Here is a 23,857-nt window from a genome sequence, read left to right as displayed (position 1 = left end):
CCATACAACCCAATTCAGACAAACAGATGTTCAGGTCATATCAGTACAATAGAATGTACAGGCTACAGGACCTTTACAGAAATGGACCAAAAGATGGCAGCACACCGTTTGCTGTGTGTGTGTGTGTGTGTGTGTGTGTGTGTGTGTGTGTGTGTGTGTGTGTGTGTGTGTGTGTGTGTGTGTGTGACACCTGCACACACGCGCAAAAGCACATTGATGGGAAGCCATGCACCAATTCCCAGCATACCATCTTGGCTGTGATGATGGTTACAACTAAGACCTTGGTGAGACTTTTCTCCAGCAATAATCACTCTGCTTTATTCTGCAAATCATTTACATTGTGTGGCTGTACCTGTTTGTGTTGTCAATTACAATTGATACATATCGTGTGATGACTGGACACAGCATATGGAAGTGTTCCTGTATATATTATAAATAGCACTTGTGGGGGGAGGGAAAAACCTTAACAAAAATGAAAAAGAAAAAAAAAGAAGATGCACCTTGTACCTTTTTGGGGGGAGATGGGGGGATCTTTACAGTGAAAAAACATATTGTAACATGTTTCTTTTGTGAAGAGGTCACAACACCAACACAGTCTCGTTCTGTTTCATCCCAAAAATTAACACAAGTGGAAAATAAAATGTCTTGTAAGTCCAGCACACAGTATACGTGGGTATATCCCAGGGAATGGTGGCAAATCAGATGATAAAGAGGGAATGAGTTCATATCAATGGGAATGTTTGGCTTGTTTTGACTTTTTGGTTTCTGTTAGTTGCCATAAACAAAAGATAACAATTGAAAACTCTGACCACATGGCATTGAGCAACCCACATGCACACACCCACTCCGCTGCAAAGTCCGTAAATGCTGGTTAACTACACGTGATCAGTATAACCTTTTAGAACACAGCACAAAAGAAGGTTTGTGTTAAAATGTATTGACATTTCCGCATCATTTACAAATCAAAGTGGCATTATATCGTCAGCTGAATAACTAAGCTTTCATACATTTTTTCTTCCTATATACCAACACTTGAGTGTAAATTAATAAACAACAAAACAAAACAGAAGTGATTCCAGGCACTACAGTTTTCAGATATGCTATATTCTTTGCCTCTGTTTATACACAGTATTATCAGAATGAGAAACGGGACTAAATGCTCTGTGTCAGAATTAGCCACATAAATAGTGCAGAACTAAAGATCTGTCTTTAGCTTAAAATGATTGCCAACATCATATATCTCTTTTTTCTTCTTTCATAGTGTAAGCAGAGCATCAGTCATGTATTTTTAAAAATAGGTATGTTAGTGTTCATACATGTGCATGTTAAAATAAAAAAATATCACACGTGTTGGTGCACTTCACCCAGGGCTGTGTATACTTGTACCAGCAGCCAACCCTGTTTCATTTCGGCTAGAATCACACAACTATGTATATAAAAGCCCTTTATAAAACTAAAGCTAATCTATCCTTCATATCAGTCATCTGCACTCAACTGCACGCATACCTCTTTTTTTCAGCACAATTTATAATAACTATTTGATCAATATTCACCACATTTTTGCCTAAGAGTAACGTCAGCGTCAATAGCACAGATGCAGTTTCCTAAAAAAATATCTTGCTCCTAAAAAGCAGTTGTTGAGTGAACAAGGGGAAGAAACCAAATAAAATAAAAAATACTAAAAAAAACCGTGAGGAAAACATAAAACGGGGTCTCAACACAACAACAACTCATCAACTTTCATCAGGGCTCGTTGATATGAAAACGATTTCACACATACGGAAGAAACTGAGCGTCTATTCCTCAGCAGTGCCTGAATCAACTCTTTCACACTCATTAAGAGACAATAAAATAAAAGTCAATACATCTGTACAAGTTAAAACGTAAAATAGAAAAAAGCAACCATCTGAATCATTAACATCTCCAGTGTTTAACCTTTCTTAGTGTTTATAACGTGTGTCATAAACAGGAGTAGTTACTTTCTTTTTTTTGTTTAGTGTACAGAAAGAATGTAGAGGAAAAAAAAAGGTATGTCACGATTCTTCAGTAGGAATGGCTAGAAATGAGATTGACAACCTTGCACATCTTAGTTTCAATTCCAGTCCACAGCTGAGCTGCATACCAATCTTCATTAGAGATGAGTTTCAGCGTAGTTGTAGTTATTTTAACAGTTTGCTAAGGAACGCTCTCGAGTTGACCTCTATGAGAATACCCCAGCTTCACAAAGCATGTAACCCCACCCCCACCCACAACCTCAAGGAATGAAAGCAGGGAATGCAAAACCTTTAACAAAAAAACAAAACAAATATTTTAAAACTGTAACAGTCGCTTCTTTTTGCATTAGTGTCCATCTGAGCTTCACTCATTCATCTCTCAGTCATTCACAAACTCACTCATTCTTTTTCTTTTAGTGACTGTCCCGTTTTGCCTTGATAGGCAAGATACAATATCATCCTCACAACCCTTTGACCAACAACCCAGCCGACGGGTTGTCTGTAGAAGAGAGCGATGAACGTTAGCAGATCAGATCCTCCCCTCACACTGCACACAGAGGACCTACCCTAGCCCAGCCCAGCCCAGCCCAACTCCACCCCCTCATCTGCATCTATCTCATGCGGTTCTGTCGCATGAGCGGGACGATGCAGGAGGGCGGGCCAGCTTTGCTGAGGAAGGGGTGCTTCAGAAGCTCATTGGCTGTGGCTCTCTGGCCGGGGTCTCGCACCAGCATGCGGTCCAGAAAGCCCTTCAGCAGGGGAGACACCTGGCAGGAGACAAGAAGGTAAGGAATGACAACGTTTACTCATCAGCTCTTAGTAAACAGTGATACAATATACATTAGTCCTATTAGTTCCTATATCAGCTGAACAGTTTTAGTAGCAATACTAACAGCTTTTCTTCCTGAGAAAACAGGACCAGGGGAGCTCTTCTGCACTATTATTAGCAACAATTAGTTAGAATCCAGTGCCACATATTCCAAATAACTTCGCTTTACATGTCCAATTCAGCCAGGTGATCATTCAACCAGGCCAAACCAAGTCATTTGGAAAATGTAGCACTTGATTGTAACTAAAGAATCTAGGTTGCACATCACTGATTATTAGTACCATTAGTTACTATACCAGTACAGTTTTAGTGCCATTACTATAGCATAACCATTTCTTCCAGAGAAACAAAGACACCTTCAAAAACATCACGCCAAAGTTAGATTTTGGATACAATAGTAGACGAAAGCCTTTTCAAAAATGTGGTACTTCGGTTGTAATAACACAGTAGAGAATGTTTCACTTCATTACTTCTAAATTACTTAATTCGTTTTATTATGAGAAGAGTTCCTCTAAACATTCCAGTGTTCACAAAGAGATTTTTTTTAAAGTAAACAACTTCAGGAATGAACATGTGTTAGGCTGGTTGAGGATTAATAGAACTTGCTTTGTGGAGGTTCTTGAGTTTGGGGGGAAGGTTGTCCCGGATCATCTTCATAGCTTTAAGGGGGGGCTCATTGAAGTAGGGGGGCTCTCCATCCACCATTTCAATCACCATCACTCCCAGAGACCAAATGTCCACCTGCGCAGATACCACAAGAGGGAGAGAGAGAGAGAGAGAGAGAGAGAGAGAGAGAGAGAGAGAGAGAGAGAGAGAGAGAGAGAGAGAGAGAGAGAGAGAGAGAGAGAGAGAGAGAGAGTCCTGTATCATGGCCAAATCCATTCACAACTTGTATGGTAAATGCAGATGCTCCGATCAGCATATTTGGCCCGATCACCAATGACCAAAAATCTGGATCACCGATCGTTGCCGATCACAGAAATTGGAATCCTTCCTAGTCTTTTTATTATTTTTTAACTGGACATTGTGCAGGAAATGGTGAAAAAGGGTACTGCAACTATGCTGCTCATTGAAACTGGGCTGCCAATTGCCAAATTTGATCTTTACATGAAAGTTTTCTAAGTAATAAACAAATATTTTCTAGTATGGTCCAAGTGGAGTCATTTTTGCAGCTAAAAATGGCTATTTTTTTTTATTCAAAATGGCGGACCATGGAGAAGATCCCTCTTTTCATGTATGAAAAGTGCATTTTTCCCAGTCATAATGAATACTTAGAATTTGATGGTGGTGGTAAGTATTCATGAAAAAGGTAACATTAGTGAATAGACAGCATGAATTCTGGAAATAAACAACTAAAAATCTCACACAGTGTCCCTTTAAATAGACTATCAATTATCCCAACTGAATACCGTCTATGGTCTACCTCTATCCATAAATCAAATCAATCAATCTTATTTTGCACATGTAAGCCTTCACAATGTAGGCGTGTCATTATTATTATTATTATTATCATCATCATCATTTATTAAGATTAGGATAGTCTATACATACAAGAACATTAGGGCTGTAATGATACACTAGACTCACGATTCGGTTCATATCACGATTTTTGACCTACGGTTCGACACACCCCATGATTTCAGATTTGCTAACATTATAGAATAAAATTATGAATAAAAAACTATGATACTTTATGGGTAGAATAGGTTACCAGAGGCTACTAATAATTATGACGATTTGAAGCTCGGAAGCACTATCACTTCACATCAAGTGTTTGATTTCTGTCGTGAGGGGTAACAAAACGTTGAAATGGCGTATCACGATACTGCCTCCTTGCATCGCGATACAGCATCATGACTCTGTGTATCGCGATTTCTCTGTTCGATACAATCTCTCTGTTCGTTACAGCCCTAAAGAACATGAAAGAATCTTGTCACTTGAAATGAAGGCAACAGGCACAACACAACGTTTCCTCCCTCTTTCTCTGTCACCGTCCACTATCTCCATTTATCTCCCTCCTCTGTTTCTGTTAGGCGTTTCAGCGACTATAAACTAATCGACTGGCTGTCAATGACAACTTTAAAAAATAACGTTGACATGTTTGTACTGACAACGTTAACATTTTGCGTGCCTACCATACTACCATACAGGCCAGCTTATGGCTCAAAATATGATGAGGTCAAGGGGGCGCTTGTTCAAAAAAAGGTTAAGAATCATTGATGCAGCCTCACCTCAGGTCCGTAGGGTAGTCTGGAGATGAGTTCAGGGGCCATCCAGTAGGGGGTGCCCACCAGAGACTTGCGATGCTGCACCTCTTTAGATACCTGGGCGCAGAAGCCAAAGTCCGACAGCTTTATCTGCAGGAGAGAGAAGGTGGGAAAAGGGAAAGCAACCGTGAATGACATGCAGACAACTTTTCCAAACACATTATGAGCAATGTGATACAACAATTACAAGAATTGTTAATAGTTCCAAATTAGTGCATGGCAAATCACTAACTTTAAATCCATCTGCAACTATACGCAACTATCTAATACTGCTTCAAAACTATAGAGATCATCATAATTGGAAAGTAATTTTAAGTTGACAAAAACCGTTAATCAAGAAGTTTAACACTATAAGGGGAACAATGCCAGAGGCCCCAAATGTCTGTAGCACAGCAGTGCACACAAGAGCAATGTACTGTGTTCAATGACAGCAAGTGTCGTAATGGAAAGCCAAAACATACTCTGCCGTCCTGTGTGAGGAGGATGGAGTCGCTCTTGATGTCTCTGTGGATGACACCCTGGCTGTGGAGGACAGCAAGAGCCTTCAGCACCGACAGGCAAACCGTGGCAATCTGCTCCTCATTCATCCTACAGGAGACACAAAAGAGAGATTCAGGAGGATGGGCAAGAACAGCAACCGGAGAGGAAGACAAGAGGTATAGAGCGAAGGGTGGGAGGAGGGAAAGAAGAGAGAGAAGACAGAGCGATGGGAGGAGGGAAAGAAGGGAGAACTACACTTCTCTACAAAGGCAAAATAAACTAACAGTAACTATGCGAAGTCAACATTTAAACTGAGAAATAGGCATTCAAAGTCTTGGTATTAGGTTGGATTGTAGTGACTGCAAACTTGACATGGCAATATCTCTAAAACTGTACACATTTGGACCACAAGGCCTAGTCACAACAAGATAAGGAAGGTGTTGCTATTTTCAGTCTAAACTCAAATTTGACAAAATATGTAGTCATTGTACTTTGCCATTGCAGGACAGCATAATCAAAGTCAAAGTGCACTTTGTTGTTAATTCACTATGTACTAAGACACCTTACACACAAGATTGAAACTGCATTTGATCGGACACCAAAAGTGCAATTCAAACCAAAAACGCATACTAATCAGAAAAATACAGTGAATAATACAAACATCACCGATTACACTTGCTTTGGTGATGGAACTATGAGGGAACATTACTTCTTGTGCAACTACTTGTTACAGAGTGAGTCTTGATCTACAGGATGTGACACAAGCACTTTTTCCCCACATCACCAAATCACATGAGGGTGATGTGTAGTAAAGTCTCATCACAAGCATAATAAGTACACACAATGCATATGCCTACCTAGGAATAATAATGCTGTGCGCCCCCTCTCTCTCACGCACGCACGCACGCACGCACGCACGCACGCACGCACGCACGCACACGCACACGCACACGCACACGGCTACCACCCTTTAAAAAAAGGAGTTGACCAGTGCTGACCTTGTGTGTGTGACGATGTCGGTTAGAGCGCCGCCTTCCAGGAACTCCATGACGACCCAGAGTTCGTCTCCCACCAGGTAGCTGTTGTACATCTCCACAACGTTCTCATGGTGATAGTCTCTCATGATCACCACCTGGTGGCACGGAGGGAAAAGGCTTTGGTTGGTTTGTTTTCCTTTATTGCCAGTTAAGCAGGAGTTGTGGCTAAAAATATTACATACACAGCAATACAATATAAAGTATCTGATATAGTATATTCTACATTCTACAAAACTGCTGTCTTTTCATTCTCAGGGAGAGCAAGACAGAATATGCCAAATTGATAAGAGACTACCAAAGACCACAAAGGGGATGTTCACATCCATGGTAGAGGGGGGGGGAGAGGAGGGGGAAGCAGTTAAACGTCAACATGAGCAATACATTAGTCACCCAACATCAGGAAACAACTTACTTCCTGCTCAGAGCTAACTCATAGTTTCAGATAAAAAAAGATACTGGGGGAATTCGAGGAAAGATGGAAATTCTCACTAATTAGGGCACCCAAATATCAACTTTTTTTTTTTTTTTTAAAGGGACACTGTGCAGGAAATGGTCAAAAAGGTACTGCAACTATGCAGCTCATTGAAATTGGGCTGCCTATTGCCAAATTTGGTCTTTACATGAAAGTTTACTAAGTATTAAACAAATATTTTCTAGTATGGTCCAAGTACAGTCATTTTTGCAGCTAAAAATGGCTATTTTTGGACATTCAAAATGGCGGACCATGGAGAAGATCCCCCTTTTCATGTATGAAAAGTGCAATTTTTCCAGTCATAACGAATACTTAGAATTTGATGCTGGTGGTAAGTATTCATGAAAAAGGTAACATTAGTGAATGGGCAGCATGAATTCTGGAAATAAACAACTAAAAATCTCACGTAGTGTCCCTTTAAATTACCCAAATATTCCAGTACACAATGGAAGGCACCTCATCAAAAAAAAATTGTGGATTTGTATGCTAGTGTGTGCTATACATTTCAGCAAAGTTTATCATAATCAAAGTTTATCATGTATTTTTGTATGTTCTTTTATTAATAAAGGATTTATTAAGGATTAAGGATTAATAAAGGATTAATAAAGTTACTCAACCTTATTCATCAAGGACTGCGGGGGAAAAAAATGTGAGGAGACATTTACCTCGTTGAAGAGCAGCTCACGGCGCTGCTGCTTGCGCAGGTCCATCTTCTTGACGGCCACCAGTTTGCCTGTGCTCTTGACGGTGGCTATGCAGACGATGCCGGTGGAGCCCTCCCCGATCTTGATGTAGTGGTCCAGATATGTGCGCGGGTCCCCTGGGTCCACCACCATCTGCAGCGCTGCACGGAACTGTTCGTGCGTCACCCTCTGGGGCTCCCTCTGCGGAGAGCGGCCCTGCTGTTGCTGCTGCGGTGGGCTCGAGGGGGCAGGGGCGGGGGCAGGCTTCTGGGGGCCGGGGGGCATGGGAGGAGAAAGGTTGGGGTGGTGGTGGGGGTGGGGGTGAGCTGCGTGATGGTCGGTGCCCAGGGCTGGGTGCGAGGCGTGGTGGGGGTGGTGCTGCGGGTGGGGCTGGGGTTCTCCTCGGGAGCGGCTGGATGACTTGCCGCCGCTGCCAGTGCCGCTGCTGTTGGCTGGCGCTCGGCTGTTGGGGTTGGAGGGGCCGTTGTGAGGGGCGGTCTCCTTCGTTCTTCCTGTTTTAAGGTCCTGCAGGCAGACGCAGTATGCAAAATAAAAGGAAGGTCATAAACCGGCAGCAGCAGGCACACTACCGGTAATTTTTTTATTTTGTAACATGTGCTGCCACTTGGCCAGGATGCCCTTGCAAAAGAGATTTTTAATCTCAATGGGTCTATTTTCCTGGTAAAGTAAAGGTTTAAAAAAAATCTAATTTATTTATCATTATCCAAACCTCTGTCCTCCCTTGTGTTTGTGGCCTCGTGATGATGATGCCACAATACGTCATTGATGAGAGATGTTTAATTCCACATCTCACACAAGCACAATTGAAAGGGTTTTTTGCATTCACAATTGGGATGGTGAGTGGGTGTACTAAACCACAACCCAGACCCAAGCCACTCCAGCTGTGAACTTGTAGCAGGAGTGTCAAACTCAAATTCATAGTGGGTCAAAAACAAAAATCTGGGGAGAACTCAGTTCATTAAACTACAATGTCATAAATATATACTGAATTTATTTGACTAAAATTGTACATAAAAAACACAGATAATATTCTAAGGCAAATTTAATATCATCATAGATGGTAGTTCAAATAGTTTGTTGTAGGCTTGAAATGTATCTTTCACCTCTTCTTCCACCCTGATGTCCCTCCCCTGTGAGCGTACCTGGTTGGCAGGGGCTTTCCACATGTTGTTGTCTGTGCAGGGGTACGTGTTGAAGGGCCGGCCCGTCTGCCCTGCTGTCTTCATCACCCCGTCCGTGACCGGCAGGTTGGGGGGCCGGATGTTGGGGCCCGATTGAGGCCTCTTGTCCTTCGAGGACTGGGGACCCCCCGCGTCCCGATCCGTGTAGCTGGATTTGGGTCTGCCGTCGCCGCCCCCCTCCCTCATCACCACCTGGTCCCCAACGTCCCCTTGGTCCCTCTGTCTGTCCTTGGTCCGTACCTTGGGCGCCACAGGCGGGGGTGGGCCCCGGTCTTTGCTGGGCTCCTGACCCCGCGGCTGGTTGTGGGAGCGGCCGTCTTCGTGCCGGGAGGAGGAGTGATGGTCGGGGTGGCGGGCATTGGGAACCGGCTGCTTCTGCGGCGGTCTTGTCCTGAACACATAAAAAATATATAATAAATAAACGCAAAGAAAAGAAGAATAAGTCTGAGTGCGATCCACCTCTCCTTTCCACACATGTCCTAAACACAGCCATGAAAAAGACAACATAAGAGGAATAGATCAACTTAGTAGTGGAGGTGCCAGCCAAATGATCTCAGTTGGAGAGTTCTGCAGTGTTAAAAGTGGGACAGTGTTTGTTATAGGTTAGCTCAGGTGGGGAATATGATCATATCAAAGCCTTGATGCATTTTTTAAGTTACAGCCCATGTTTCTACACCACTGCATCACTTGACATTTTTTAAATGTTTGCTAACCCTCCATATCACTGTGTGCTAAAGATAAAGGGCCATTAGGCTCATTATAATGTCAACTTAAGCACTTGACCTACTTCGTAAAAATACTGCTTGCTGACAGGCACACACAAGCAGCAGCATACTGTTAACTTTGCAGAACACAAGATCTGAAGCCATTTCAGAGTCAGACAATCTGCATGCGGACAATTTGGGACAGTGTGGTAGGACCACTCAGCTGAGAAACTGCATATATGATCCTCTGTTACAGTGACTGAGCAAAATGGGTGGTCTGCAAGCATTCCCGGACAAAAGTCAGCTTTTGTGTATCAAGTCAACAGAGTGTCCACTCTTGTGCTATATAGCTGTCATTACAGTACATTACATATTTTCTAGGTAGATTATTATTGAGCAGACTGCCTAATCCCGATAGCCTTGCAATTCGCTCCATTCAGATCTCTGAGGTCTGTGGGTGGGATGAAACCACTGTTCTGTTATGGTTCAGATTCTGATGCTTACTGTGGCGACCTTGCAACCAGGGCTAGACCAACTCAAGGCAAAAAATAGTTGACTAGGCTATTATCCAGATTGGTTTACAGTGTAGTTAAAGGGACAGGCCCCAGAAGCAAAGTGGAAGGGTTCCCAAGGGCACCTTAAGCTATTAACCATGGTACAAGAGTCCAGACAGCAACGATTATTCTCAAGTTCAACCACACCCATGTACCGTACAGGAATCGAACCTGTGAACCTCTGTATTAAAAAAACAACTACATAAACAATTAGGCCGCTTCACGGCTGCCACATGAGGTCAAAGAGCTCTTACCCTCTTGAGGCTTCTGCATGGCTGCCAAGACCATGTGAAATGCACTGTGGTACTGCAAAACCGACCTTCATTATACAAACATTCATCAGCCCGCATGGAATTTCCAACATGCAACTTGTTGAAGTTAATTAACGTGCCCCCTTCAAAACGCATTGTAGTATTACGGTGTCTGTTTTGCTTTACCGTATGCACACTCCAAAAGGTGATTGGCTTGGACACAGGTCAGGTAGAATCACCTCAAGTGTGGCCCAGGGCTTTATACCTGAAGGCCAACAGACAGCTTAACAACTCACCCAGGCCCAGCCCATCTTAGCAAAGTTATTACAATGGAATACCAAATTTAGACCACTGCTTAAAATACTTAGTAGATGTGGTGGCAAAAAAACACCACTTCAACACATGCCTTTCATTTGGAGCACTTCAAAACAAACACAAAGAAAAGAATTTACAAGCAGCAACAACTTTGCGATCTCAATACAACAACTCTGCACACTTTAAGACATTTTCGGTGGGAAACCCTCACCTCTCTGACCACAACCACGGAGTACAATCTCTTACAAGAACCCTACATAACCATGTTAAACCTAACAAAAATTGACTCTGCTTAACTCCCACATTTTGGAGCTTTTGAGATTTTCTTTACAAGCATCCTGCATAAACTCACACAATCACTCCCTTTGACCAATAATTATCCTGTGGTGAACACTCCCCTCTGTGAACACAACTTTTGAGTACCACCTCTTTACAAAGACCCTACACAACACCATTTTACCTCAAATTCACTGTGCTATTAACGCTCACCTCTCGGAGCCTTCTGTGTGTGCGTGTGAGTCTCCGTGGGCGTAGTGTCGGTGCGGCTGCTCCCCGTTCTCGTGGTAGCCGTGCTGGGGTGGTGGGCCCAGGTCGTGGCCGCCCGGGACGGCGGGGTTGCCGTATCGCAGCGAGTTGGAGCGGATCACAGACATGCCCTCGAACTCGTCTAGCAGCCAGGTGAGGGAGCCATCCACACCCATATTGGTGCCACGCACAATAGTCTAGGGGTGGGGGGATAATAATAAAAATGATAACTTACTTTATTTGTCTAGCAATTCATACCATACATTAAAGAATTACATTTAAGTGAACAAGTTGATTAAAAAAGCAAATATTTGGCATAAGTTAAGATATGCCAGGTCAGAAAATTACAGAAATTCAGAGAAAACAATATGGTATGAAATCAGAAGAATCAGAGCAGATGCCACAGATCGGGCAACTAGATTTTAACGAATCTAGATTGAAGCATCGGACAACTAGATTTTAGAAAATGTCAAAGGATAAGCAACATCTTATTTGTATTTCTTAACAGCTACATTTGTATACACTATGCAGTATCAGTCATGTAGCATGTATGTCAATCACTGTCTGAATAAATGGGTAAAAAACAAAAGGGGAAGACAGACAAGAGACGGGAGGAGGAGGCGTAGTAGACAACAGCAGCATTTAAGTCCGCTCACCTTGCGTGGCTCGACCGTGGTTATGATGGTGGCATCGATGAACGGTTTGGGCCTCTTGGCCGTGTCCTCGATGAGACTCTGCCACTGGCGTGGCAGGCCCACAAACTTCTGCTCATGCTCATCGAAGTCGGTGTGCACACGGTGCTCAAAGTTGGAAGGGGCAGAAATTTGGATTCGCGATTTCTTTTTCTTGGCAAACATGATGGTGTTATCCGGACATCACACCTGCACTGTTTTTTGGGAGACGGCGACAAATAATGCCACTTATAAATAGAAATCAATTGCAATGCATGAATAGGGGATATTTGACACTACTGGTGCTCCTTGACACTGTAACATTTTTCATGGTATAATTTCACATGTTTATGGATGGTGTGTCTCTCAGGTACTAAAGTGGTCAAAAGCGGGAGATAAGCAGAAGGCCAAACACACAAAAACAGCACAATGTAACTATGCAAATAGACTACACCCTACGGGTGGGGGGAAAGATCCTTAAGATGAAGGCTAGTCGGCAGGCACTGTAAAAAACAACTCGACAAATATTTGTCAAATCACAGCAGACTGCATTGCAGAGGAAAATAGAAGAGAGCAGAGGTCCGTCAGAGGGGCTGAAAGGCAGGCCAACCCTGCGGACCATCTGGGAGTTGTTTGAGTCAGCAGACAGGACAGGAGGGGGCGTGGTGGGCCATGAGCTGAGGGGTGGACGGAAGAGCTGGGGAAGGACCCCCTCGGCTCTGACTTTATAAGAGGCTTACAAACAATAACAAACATAACGCAGGGCAAACACAGGCCTACACAACACCCCCTCAGTATTCAGACATCAATAGGCTTATGAGGCCTGACTGGCTATGATGAGACAGCCCAGTTTCATCATTGTGAGGGAGCAGGTGGGGATTTATTCGACTGCAGTCAGTGGGCGTACTGGCGGGTGGGGATCAGAATGTCAATGGCTGTAACCGAAATGTTCATAAAGCTAGTTCGTGAGTTAATTTAACAAGCAAAAATATTGTTTGTCCATAAAGTGTGTGTTTATCATGGAAATTCTCATAAATCAGGCAACTGAAAATACAAAATGCATCAAGAATATCAATCATCAGCACTGTTCAACATATCACCTACTTCCATTGTAAATCAAATAAATAACTTAAACAAACAAACAAACTACTTGCCATGCCATAAATCATATCCCCATAAGCTCAGCAAAAAAACATTTGAAATGGTGTCCACTCTTTCAAGCAAACAAACCATCTTTAACACTTCTCCATCATGTTTGCCACTGGCACAACGTTGTTCTAGTTTATTACAATAAACTTTGTATGAAGCAATGATTAAATACAACGTGTAGTTGGTAGGCTACATCAGTGACGCTGTGTTTGTGTTGACAAAACCACTTTCACATTGTTGTACACACCCTTGATCATTATGTAGCTCTATAGGGCACTTACAAATGTGTCTTTGCATGAATGAATGAATGGCTGGCTAAATACAATATGTAGACCAAACTGATGATGTTATGGATGTGTTGTTGTCAAAAGCACAGGTAGCTAATCCACTAACAAAAAAAGATGACTGGTAGAACCGCATAGGGTGACGCAGGCTTGCGCAATGTCTCCGCACAAAAGCCGAATACAGTGGTTTATGTTGTCAGCCAGATAGTTTTGGTTGACGTCATTGCTAATTAGGCAGAAATATTCTAGTAAGAGGAGATAGAACAGGTACATAGAAATTAACGGTGAAGATTCGTAACGCAAATATGGCGTCTACCCGCACATCTCCCGCCTTTCTGGTAACAAGAGCCAATGTGCCTGCTGAGCTGCGTTGCCAGTGATCCAATCATCTGGCTGCATCGGCGCACGCGAAATTATGCACATGCTCAGTTTTGAAAAGCCGTTGCTCTCGTGCCGTTATGGAACTACTGCGCCTGCGCTCTGTCAAAAAAAACGTGAGAAAAGTGGCTCAAAAAGCTTTATTTTGACTCGTATGACACAACCAAGTAGTCTAGATTGATCAGTTTTTCACGGTCGTTTCAACCATATGGTTTTCACAACCGCTGGGTTCCCCTCCGTCCTATACTCAGTTTCCCCATTCATTTTTCCCATTGACTCTCAGATCTGGTCTACTTAATCGCGAAATAGCACCCCAGAGGCGTCACCAAGATGGCCGCCATATGTCCCCTCTCATTCTAAAATCTCTCTGAATTAGGATGCATTCTGTGATAGAGTTCATGGTGATTCATCGAGACAGGACGGGGTCTTTAAAATCTCCATGTCTCACTGAATCATCCAACTTTTTACGTGATATCTAGCGATGTGGGTGATAGCAAACTTGACTTTAACCGAATCATATCTAAGAGAACAATGAATAACATCAGCTCGAGCACTTGCTTGCAGCTTACTGTAAGCCAACATCTATGTTTAAGTTCAATTTAGCCAGTGTTCGCAAGGTTTTTACTGAGTTTCCCCACACAGACCACAGTGCTTACCCTGGTGATGCTAAGAGATCACAACTTTTGACTGAGATAGCTAGCCAGCTAATACCAGCTACAGAGATTAACTTACAACAGAGCAAAGACCTCCCACTCTCCATAACAACATACAAATCAACCCAAGTGACAACATTAGTAAACTGCCAAAACGCCAACAGCATCATTAACGACAACAACAACGATTATTTTGGGAGATAAGATACTTGCCGTGCCCTCTATAAGCATAGCTTATCAACTTATAACTTAGCCAGCTAGCTACTTAGCTAGGTGCTTAAGTTGTGTCGGAGAGAACTATAATGCGTAATCTTAATGAAATCACGGAAAATGTTGTTAAACTAAATTGCACTTCGCAGCACACTCCCAATTTAGACCATACTTGGTTTGTGTTATAGAGTTACAGAATGTCACAAGAGAAATTTTTTAACTGGCAGAGCTAGCCAACATTGCTAGCTAAGTTGCCCGTTGCTATGCTAGCTAAGTTTCAAACCATCTTCGTTCACATAAATAACGCTAGCTTCTGAATGAGTTGTTATACTACTCATGTAGTGACTTTAGCAATCACTTTCCTGGACCTACCTTTGAATTTTTATTTGGTCATCCACCCCAAAAGTCCGTCGGCTGAACTTGTGGAAGTTTCCTCCTTGTTCAGAAATAGTCCAATATGATTAACGTTAGTGCTACTTCATTTACATTAGCTTACCACCCCTCTACCGTATGTTTTTTTTTTACTTTTACACCGCCATATTAAAGGAGACTGTCGGAGTTGTTAGGAGCTGTTCATCCGGGAAACTTTTTGAACTCCAAAAAACAGCCCTGTTTGCTCAGTCTCGCGGTCAACATAAGCGCGTGCCCGTGAGATCAGTGAAGTCCCAAGCTTCCCCAACCCACAGACCCAGTGGGGCCCAACACACACTGTATGAAACATTATCACTGTCACTGAGCAATAAACCCCCATATACAGAGGGCTATATCTAATAACCACCATTAAAAAATAAATAAATAAATACTTTGGGTAAATACTTGTTTTTTTCATTTTATCAAAAGGAGATTTTTTTTAGGCTTAGGCCTACTTCCTAGGACCGACAGCATCAAATCAACTTTTAAATGTATTATCTCTATCATCATCATTTAATCAATGTCTCTTGGCATTGTACCACTTTCCTTCTGTGTAATGAATGCTTGGCATTGTTTCGTGGGAAAAAACTTTAATACTACCTCTGCTTCATTCTGATACTAGCCACCATTTTTGACCAATCAAATCACATGAGTGTGAATGCGCTGATCGAATGACTAATACAAGATTCCTGCTGATGTGATGTTGTTCAGATACAAGTAATGGTAGACTATGCCAAAGGTAGGGTAGGCCGCCTATAGTACTTTTGTTAATCCTGAGGTAAATTAAGGTAAAGTGTAGACTACAGACAGCATCAGTCTGTTACATTGCACAAGAAGATGCCGGTATGACATCACTTCTGGTCTCATGTCATTTCTTCCTCTCTAACAGAAATCACATTGTGAAGCTCTGAGGTAATGCATGTTTGGGGGTGCATTGCTTTGCTACTCTGAACATGCAGTGTCTTGTAGGTAAACTAATGTCAACCCAACATCAGTTGGAGAGTACCTGCATGTTCCAACTCTATGAAGAGTAAAAGGCAAGTTGGCAGAAAGAATGTCATGCAAGAATGCATTACAAGAAAATAATAATAATAAACATATAAAATTATGTTCTGCGTTCTGCTTTTTCACAGTGGTTGTCAACCTTTTTTTGAAGAAATGCCCCCCTGATCTCATCATAAGAATGCCAATAACCCCCACACAATAGCATGCTGTTTAGAATTATGAAATCGGCACACCCTAACAACAGTAATCATCAGTATGCCATTATTGATTATGCTTTTTGATTATTATACAGCTTTCTATAATGATTTGTGAGCTTCCATTCACTTTCCGCTGTGTTAATCTTTAACGCACGCCCCCGATGAAAAACACTTCTCTGGCACATTTGGGTTATGCAGAGGATCTCAAATAAAATAAACAGGGATTAAAAGAGAGATCACCCGAACATACAATGCTGTGCTCTTTCTGCTGCCTCATCAATAATGGCATTTGCGTCTGTTGTCAGTCTATGCTTGAAATACTAAGATGTTGCCACTTTCCAAGATACTTGACCCCAACCTGCTCCTGGTGGCAGGGTCAGTGGTAGCTGCCACCAGTGCATCAATGTGAGTATGAATGGAAGGGTGAATATTACGCATTCAATGTAAAGCGATTTTTGAGTGTAGCAGTAATGGGAAAGCGCTATATAAATGCAGTTCATTTGCCATTTAGGTCCCATTGTGGACACTGCTCTGCCAAATGGTGCAGATAAGCATACATCACAAGGCAGCAAAATGTATTTTCAAAAGGTTTAATGAATCAGAGGAAAATTAAATGCATAAAAAAACGTGTATAAATGGAAAATATGGCTTCTTTTTACATGGGTACACCTATAAACTAAAAAAGGGGGCCGTACATTGTTTTTTTGTATTGGGTTCTCTCACTAGTTACTTGTTTTGACCATACAGACAAAGTGAGGACAAAAGACAGTATCACTGATTTGTGTTTGCCAAAGAAAACAACAAAATAATCCAAACATTGTGCATGGTCACTCCCGGCTGAAGTAGTCCACTACACCTCCTCCGTTTACTCCGTCGAAGAAAAAGAAGTTCCGATGGGGGGCATCCCTCTGAGAAATGGCCTGTCCACACACACACACACACACACACACACACACACACACACACACACACACACACACACACACACACACACACACACACACACACACACACACACACACACACACACACACACACACACACACATCTCTGGTAAATCACATCTGTCATATGTTTAGAAGCATCTACCTAGTTTCAGCAATTCAATTCAAGGTGCAATGGACAGTCCAATTACATAAGAAAGATTTGCAATGTCATTTATGGGAATGTTCTGTATTTCTTCAAAATGCTGCTTACACAAGCACGACATAATGCTACCAGCACCACACAACAAAAGCAAAAATGAACACAAACACACACACACCAACATTTTCTGTATTTCTTCAAAATGCTGCTTACACAAGTACCACATAATGCTACAGCACCACATCACAAAAGCAAAAACGAACACAAACACACACGCACCCACACACCAAAATGCAAACCAAAAATCACCTTGACAATCTCTTGTCCCAGCACCCCTCCGACCACAGCACAGACAGGGGCCATCTCAGAGAAGCAGAAGCTGCAGAGTGGGTGGCAATGAACAGACAAAAAGCATATGTTAAATACCTACAACAAAGGCCAAGGCATGAAGTCAAAATATCAAACTCATTTCTCTTTTTTTATGTGCACCATCATGTACAGAAATAAAAATTGAGATAAAATGCTAAATTTAAATTAATTTCTATTTATATTCCTTCATCCAAATATGAAATGTTTCCACTCTTCACACTCCTCTTAACACACACTTCATTCCCATTTCACCTGGGTCTCTAGCCAGTCAAGTTGGCCGTTAATTGCAAATATATATTTTTTGAATTGATTAAAAATGTTATCAGCTATAGTTGGTCAATCGACAAATTGTTGACATTCCTAACAGAATACATAATGAGTGGTTAGTCAGGGACTGGAAGGAAAATGAAACTTGGACTTACTGAGGTGTGACTTGGACTTGACTTGGTCAAATCCGGCTCAGATTTTGTTTTAAGACCAGACTAACTTGTGACTTTCAAAATAGTCACTTACTCCTTTGGCAAGACATCAGTATACTAATAGAGAATACCCCATACCTGGTGAAGTCCTGTGGCAAGACGTCGGTCTGGAGACCTTTGGGCTGCAGGACATCCTCGCTCAGCTGCAGAAGGCGCTCCGCATCCTCCGAGAAGTTAGCCGGCTGGGGGTCGCGACCTTTATCCGAGCGGAACTTCAGCAGCACTGTGGGATTACACTAGTGTTTACATTCATTTCATCTTCATAAACTGGTGTTAACATCTGCTTTGGTATGAAGATGAGCTTATTTAATTTCTGGTCGGGTAAATAATTATGCCATGTCTAGTTTTGTTCAAAAGCACTTCAGTCCACCTGTGTTTGTAAAGTGCTTCATGAACAAAGTAACATTTATGAGAAAGAAATGAGGTCATCCTCATTTTCATCAGGTCATCAGGTCATTTTCATTGGTAGATAAGGCAGTTTCATGACAAAAAAAGCACGGAAATCAGCAACATTGCCTAAATGTGTAGATAATATTTTAAATCCCGAACAAAGTCATAAGAATAACCTTACACCCAAGGCACGTTCACAAGACCCAAGAGACACGTGAGAACCAACTGCCTTAGGGACCTATAGTTATAACTAATGGCTATAACACAGTCATTGGTTTCAACTAGCTTACAGCATCCACAGTTTCTGGGGGAACTGACTATCCATGTAAATCACAGAAACTTAACCCAACACATTGGAATTCAGAGAATCACAGGTGGCCCACTGTTCTAACTTCCAATGCTGGAGCAAAAGCAAACAGAGCAGGCAGCCCAAGGACAACAACAACGGCATAGTTTGGTTCCCTCTAAAGACCGCCTTTGTCAAAAGAGATGGCTGGCATTAAAAGGCCTTTAAACCTTTTTAACTCAGGAAGGTTGTTATCTGAGAAAAGGGATCAGGCCAGGAAGTGCCTGTAATTTTTTATTCTTACTTTAGGAGGTGACCTTGGGTGTTCTGAAAAGCACCATAAACAAAACAAAAGCAAAATAAACGTTTTATGAATCCATGCAAGTTCTCAATAAAATGGAGAGAATGACACTTTAAGCAATTCATTTTGAAACCTCTGTGCAAATGCTTCTCCTGCACTGTACTGTGCTGTGCTGTGCTGTGCTGTGCTTTAGTTTAAACAGTGAAAAAGGAGAAGTCCGTCCAGTAATTTATCATGGAGATGCTCCATTTTGTCCTGCCACAGACAGACACCGTTGGGCAGACCCACCTCTATGGCATGGGCCATCATGTAGTAATTATAGAGCAGTCTGTGGGTGGAGCTGGACTCTGAGTGCGGCACCGAGGCTAGCTTTCACCGAAGTTCCTATGGATTCCTCTTCTGATCTTACTAAACCTCATAGCATTTTCCACTGAGGTTAAGGAAGAGTGCTACGGAAAAGACCGGGTGCAATTTTTTTCTGTTCAGCATGAAAAATAAATAATGCTTAAACTAAAGGTTTATACTATTGGGCTATATGACGCTAGGGCAGCTGATGCAAGGGCATGTTATTGTTTTCATTGCCAGTGGGCTTGTCGTCTTCACCTGTCAGCTGATATACCTACCAAATATTATAGATAGAGTGATACTTTTGTCTATGTTTATGGTGTTTTAGTTTCACCATTCAGACTTAACACGCTTAGACCAAGCATATTTGTTCCAGTTTGTAGTGTTTGTCCCTATATGTTACTTATTTTTGACATGCAGCAAATTCAGGCTGATTACTTTCACTTTTTGTGGAAATTTGCATTTTTGTACTCTATACGCATTTTTTCCAAAGCATCTACGCTATCTCTTCTGTAATAATTAGATGTTGAGTTGTAAAGCATCAGCACGTCTGTGCGTCTGTGCAAGTTTTCTTGAAATATTTTTCTTTCCACAGCTGCATTTATACTCTCTGGTCGAGTCTTGCGGTATTCCTGTTTGGGTCATTTCTTTTTCCGGCCCTTGGTATTCCTCAGCCTAAACCAGACAGTCCCTTTGTGGCAGTCTTTGGGATGAAACAGAAACTATAACTTGTCTGTCCTCCTTGTTTGTAATTATTTGTGTGTACCTTTTCAAAACTTACCTTGCAGAAGGAAGTATTCTTTTGGTGTGCGCTTGATGCTTTTCTTAGCCTTGTCAGTCGTCCAGTCAATGTCAAAAGCCTCCTTGAGTGAGCAGAAACTAGCTGTCTGCATATTACAAAGAGAGAAACAGAGTGAAATGAGGGAACACATTTGTATTGTATTCAGAGCAACAACGAAACACCTCATCACCTAGACTGTGAATACAAAGTCAAAGTGCACTTTATCGTCAAAAACCTATGCAACAGGTACAGACAAAGAAGGCTGAAATTGCCTTTGACCACACTACTGAATGCAGTTAAACCAAACATAATAGTAAGGACACTGACAATAATCACACAGACGCACGCATGCACGCTCACACAGAGTCTGATACATTTGTTTACTCTCCCTCACACACACATATGAAGCAAAACAAACTGATAGAGCAACAAGGAAAAAATATTTTTGTTCAAACTGTAAAATAAACTTGCTGACCTTTTTGACCATGGTGGTCTCATTGGGGTCGATCTTGGCTTTCTTTGGCTCAGGGCCGTCTGAAGACTCCTCTGCTGGCTTCTTGACTTTGGGCTTCTCCCTGAGAGTCCATAGCACGCATGGTAGAAAAAGAAACCATAAGGGATATGTCACAATAAACACTTCAGATTAAAAAAAAAACATGTGAATCACATGTACTTCATCTCAGGACCCTTGTCCACCTAAGGAGGAGAATATGTAAAAACACTCAATTCACATGGGCTATGTGTAAAACTGAAATAAAACATTGAATAGGTGTTATTAGAATTCAGACAGAGGTGTATTTTTGGCAAAACAATACATTAGCACAAGTAGTAAGTATTTTTAACAAGTCAGTGTTTCTCATACATTAAGGAAACTATGGCGCACCGCCACAGTTTAAATTTGGCCGCCATAGTTTCAAAAATGTAAAAAAAAACAAAAAAAAATTTTAGTTTCCAAAAATTCTGTGGGAAACACTGACAAGTAATGCCCAGTGTCTCTGCATGAACTTACGAGTGGACTGAAAGGCAGCAGGTACTTACTCAACATAATGATGCTCCTTCCCCAAGTTTGAGAACATATACCCATGATAGCCGAATACATCTCCACAGAAAATCTTAATATTTTTCTGGGAACAGAGTTGGTCCACGCGCATCATGAGTTTCTTCGAGCATCGCGTTAAACAAACCTGAGACAATCAAAGAATACACATTCAGAAAAAAGGGGCTGCATGCAAATAATAGTTTTGTCGGCATGCCTCTGCAAACTTTGATCCTGACAAGCTCAAGTACTCTCGAGACACAAGACACCATGTACCAGCAATCTTTTCATCCATCACGCAGGAGTAGTGCTTAGGCATCGAACACAGCGTTGCTTCGGGATACGGTCATTCAATCAGTCACCTGGATAATACTAGCGATGGGATTCGATATTCATAGTATATTCGATATTCAATATACTTTTGAATTTAGAACAGTCCTTTTGAATTTGAAAATTCGAAATCTCAGTCTACAAACCCACTCTCATAAAAATGTAGCCCCCAAGTAAGAATTCTGTATGAGCCTTCCTTACTGTGTGTGACAAGTGACAATGAAGATTAGTTCAAAGTTTCATTAACTTTCTGAATTTGCTCAGCAATTACAAATGGATCGTCTTTCAATTTCAACACAAAAGGCGTTTCAGAATGTCCCGCAAACACTATTTACAGCCAGGGAAATAATATTTGAATATTATTAGAATTATTTTCGATTGAATAGTGTGGGTTTGCCAAAAATTCCCATCTCTACCTAATACAATGGTAACAGACACCATATTTTTAAATGATGTACTTACAGCATCAAACTTTAGGAAGAAATCGTCTGGTTTGGACTCTACGTTGTCCGTGTCTGCTCTGACCTCCACCATGGGGTTGAGAGCCTGGGCTCGCTCCAGGGAGGCCTTGGCTCGGTTCTGACCCAACGCAGACACTGGGATCAGGAACTGGGCCTGGCGGGACTCTTCAGTCACCTGAACAAGGGAGAAGTGGAGTGAAAAAGTTGGTTCAATGAAATAAAAAGTGAGTGAAAATGTGTGCACCTCCCCTCTTAAGTGGGGTCAGCAGCAGGATAAAATTGCACTAAACCAAAAATAGATAAAAGTACTTGCACACAGGTGTAGAAACAGATTTAAAAGCTGATTTCAATTCTGAACTGCAATATCATCTCTTTGTGTTTTGAGCACGAGTCAGCCGAGACTGTGTGGCTGAGACATATGGAATGAAAGTCATTCCAACTCCTCCTGTCCTTTCCTCCGGGGTTTGTGACACGTCAAACAAGGCACATTATGGATGATTGAAGCCTTCATTTGTATTGCAAAGCATAATTCAAAAGCTATTCTCTCAGTCATTTGTAATCAGGATGTACAAATAGGAGGAAAGTCCCCTAAAAGCCACTCTGCAATGTTTGACACCTGGATTTCTCCATGGAAGAAGGATGACACGACCAAGTCACAAGGAAAAGACAGGAGGAACTATTTTTAGTTCCACTCATAATTACCCACCTGTTCATGGTCAAGTAAGGTTAACCCTTTCACTCCGGCCAAAATGAGATTCTTCGCCACTTCGGCACCCAGGCCACCTAGTCCAACCAGGAGTACACGGGATCCACGCAACCTGGATGGATAGATGTCATGTGTCACAATCAGGAATGTGGCAAAACACTGTACACTATGTGTGCAAAGACAGCTCTACTTTGTTCTGTGCAAGATATATTGTTAGTTTTAAGGTGTTTGTTTATACCCCTTTGTATTGTGTGTTTTAGGTAAGCATGTCTGCAATATTCACACATAATAAATGGTACTAGTCCTTTTCCATATTCTACAGTCTATGGTGGCTGGTTGGATTACATAAATAAAATCAAACAGTTGAAATATATCAGTGATTTATACTTCACCAATTGACAAAACTGCCATGTCTACCCCACCAGAATGCAACAAAGCAACTCTTCCCATCTTGCTTATGTCCAAGAGTTGTTTGAGAATACTAAATATGACCTGGACATGGAATTATTCTAGAATAATATAATAAGGCATGTTCCTCAGACCATTCTCAGTTTCAGAAGTTCAATGATCAGACCTCTTTTGAGCATCCAGTCCCCACAAGCGGATCTGGCGATCATACTGTGCAGCCTCCTCTTCACTAATAATGGCGTCTTCTTTCTCAATCATATCGATCATTTTAATTCAACAAATAAAAGTAAGATAATGTGTTAATTGCGGTCTTAACACCTATTTGTTTTAAATGAAAGTCCCGCTTTGTTCTGTTCGAAACGGCGCACGATTATGATCACAGCTTCCTGCAATTCTTCTAATTTGTTTTCAAGACCAAATGTCGAGATGTATCACTATCGCCCCCTATGGTCTGGATGAAGTGTGGCAACTACACAATGTACAGCAAAGTGTTTTAAAATGGTCTTTATGAATTGGCCTTTGCAGTCCAACGAAGTAAGAGTAATTATATATAAATAAATAATAATAAATATATTTAAACACATGTCTTGCACATTATGCAGACTTCT

At 41.8% G+C, this 23,857-nt stretch overlaps 2 protein-coding genes across 2 annotated transcripts; both read right to left on the bottom strand.

Annotated features, from left to right (window-relative positions):
• Nucleotides 1–921: 921 nt before the first annotated feature.
• pak4 (p21 protein (Cdc42/Rac)-activated kinase 4) lies at nt 922–15,287 on the bottom strand. The gene is made up of 10 exons (XM_063204879.1): nt 15,031–15,287; nt 11,970–12,199; nt 11,278–11,510; nt 8,926–9,355; nt 7,745–8,287; nt 6,569–6,702; nt 5,552–5,678; nt 5,055–5,180; nt 3,430–3,564; nt 922–2,761 (listed from the first exon to the last, which is right to left on the bottom strand). Exons 2-10 carry the CDS (start codon nt 12,168–12,170, stop codon nt 2,606–2,608), a joined length of 2,085 nt encoding a protein of 694 aa, XP_063060949.1. The 5' UTR covers nt 12,171–12,199; nt 15,031–15,287; the 3' UTR covers nt 922–2,605.
• A 1,558-nt stretch (nt 15,288–16,845) lies between these two features.
• Nucleotides 16,846–23,660, bottom strand: sae1 (SUMO1 activating enzyme subunit 1). Its single transcript, XM_063204878.1, has 9 exons — nt 23,416–23,660; nt 22,842–22,953; nt 22,137–22,310; nt 21,347–21,492; nt 20,784–20,883; nt 20,309–20,414; nt 18,284–18,428; nt 17,667–17,736; nt 16,846–17,191 (listed from the first exon to the last, which is right to left on the bottom strand). The coding sequence occupies exons 1-9, from the start codon at nt 23,514–23,516 to the stop codon at nt 17,099–17,101; spliced, it is 1,047 nt and encodes a 348-aa protein (XP_063060948.1). The 5' UTR covers nt 23,517–23,660; the 3' UTR covers nt 16,846–17,098.
• Between the last annotated feature and the right edge of the window lie 197 nt (nt 23,661–23,857).

The sequence above is a fragment of the Engraulis encrasicolus genome, chromosome 8 (genome assembly GCF_034702125.1).
Source record: "Engraulis encrasicolus isolate BLACKSEA-1 chromosome 8, IST_EnEncr_1.0, whole genome shotgun sequence".
Taxonomy (NCBI): Eukaryota; Metazoa; Chordata; class Actinopteri; order Clupeiformes; family Engraulidae; genus Engraulis; species Engraulis encrasicolus.
Note: the sequence above shows the minus strand (reverse complement) of the source record. Positions and strands in the feature narration are given on the sequence as shown.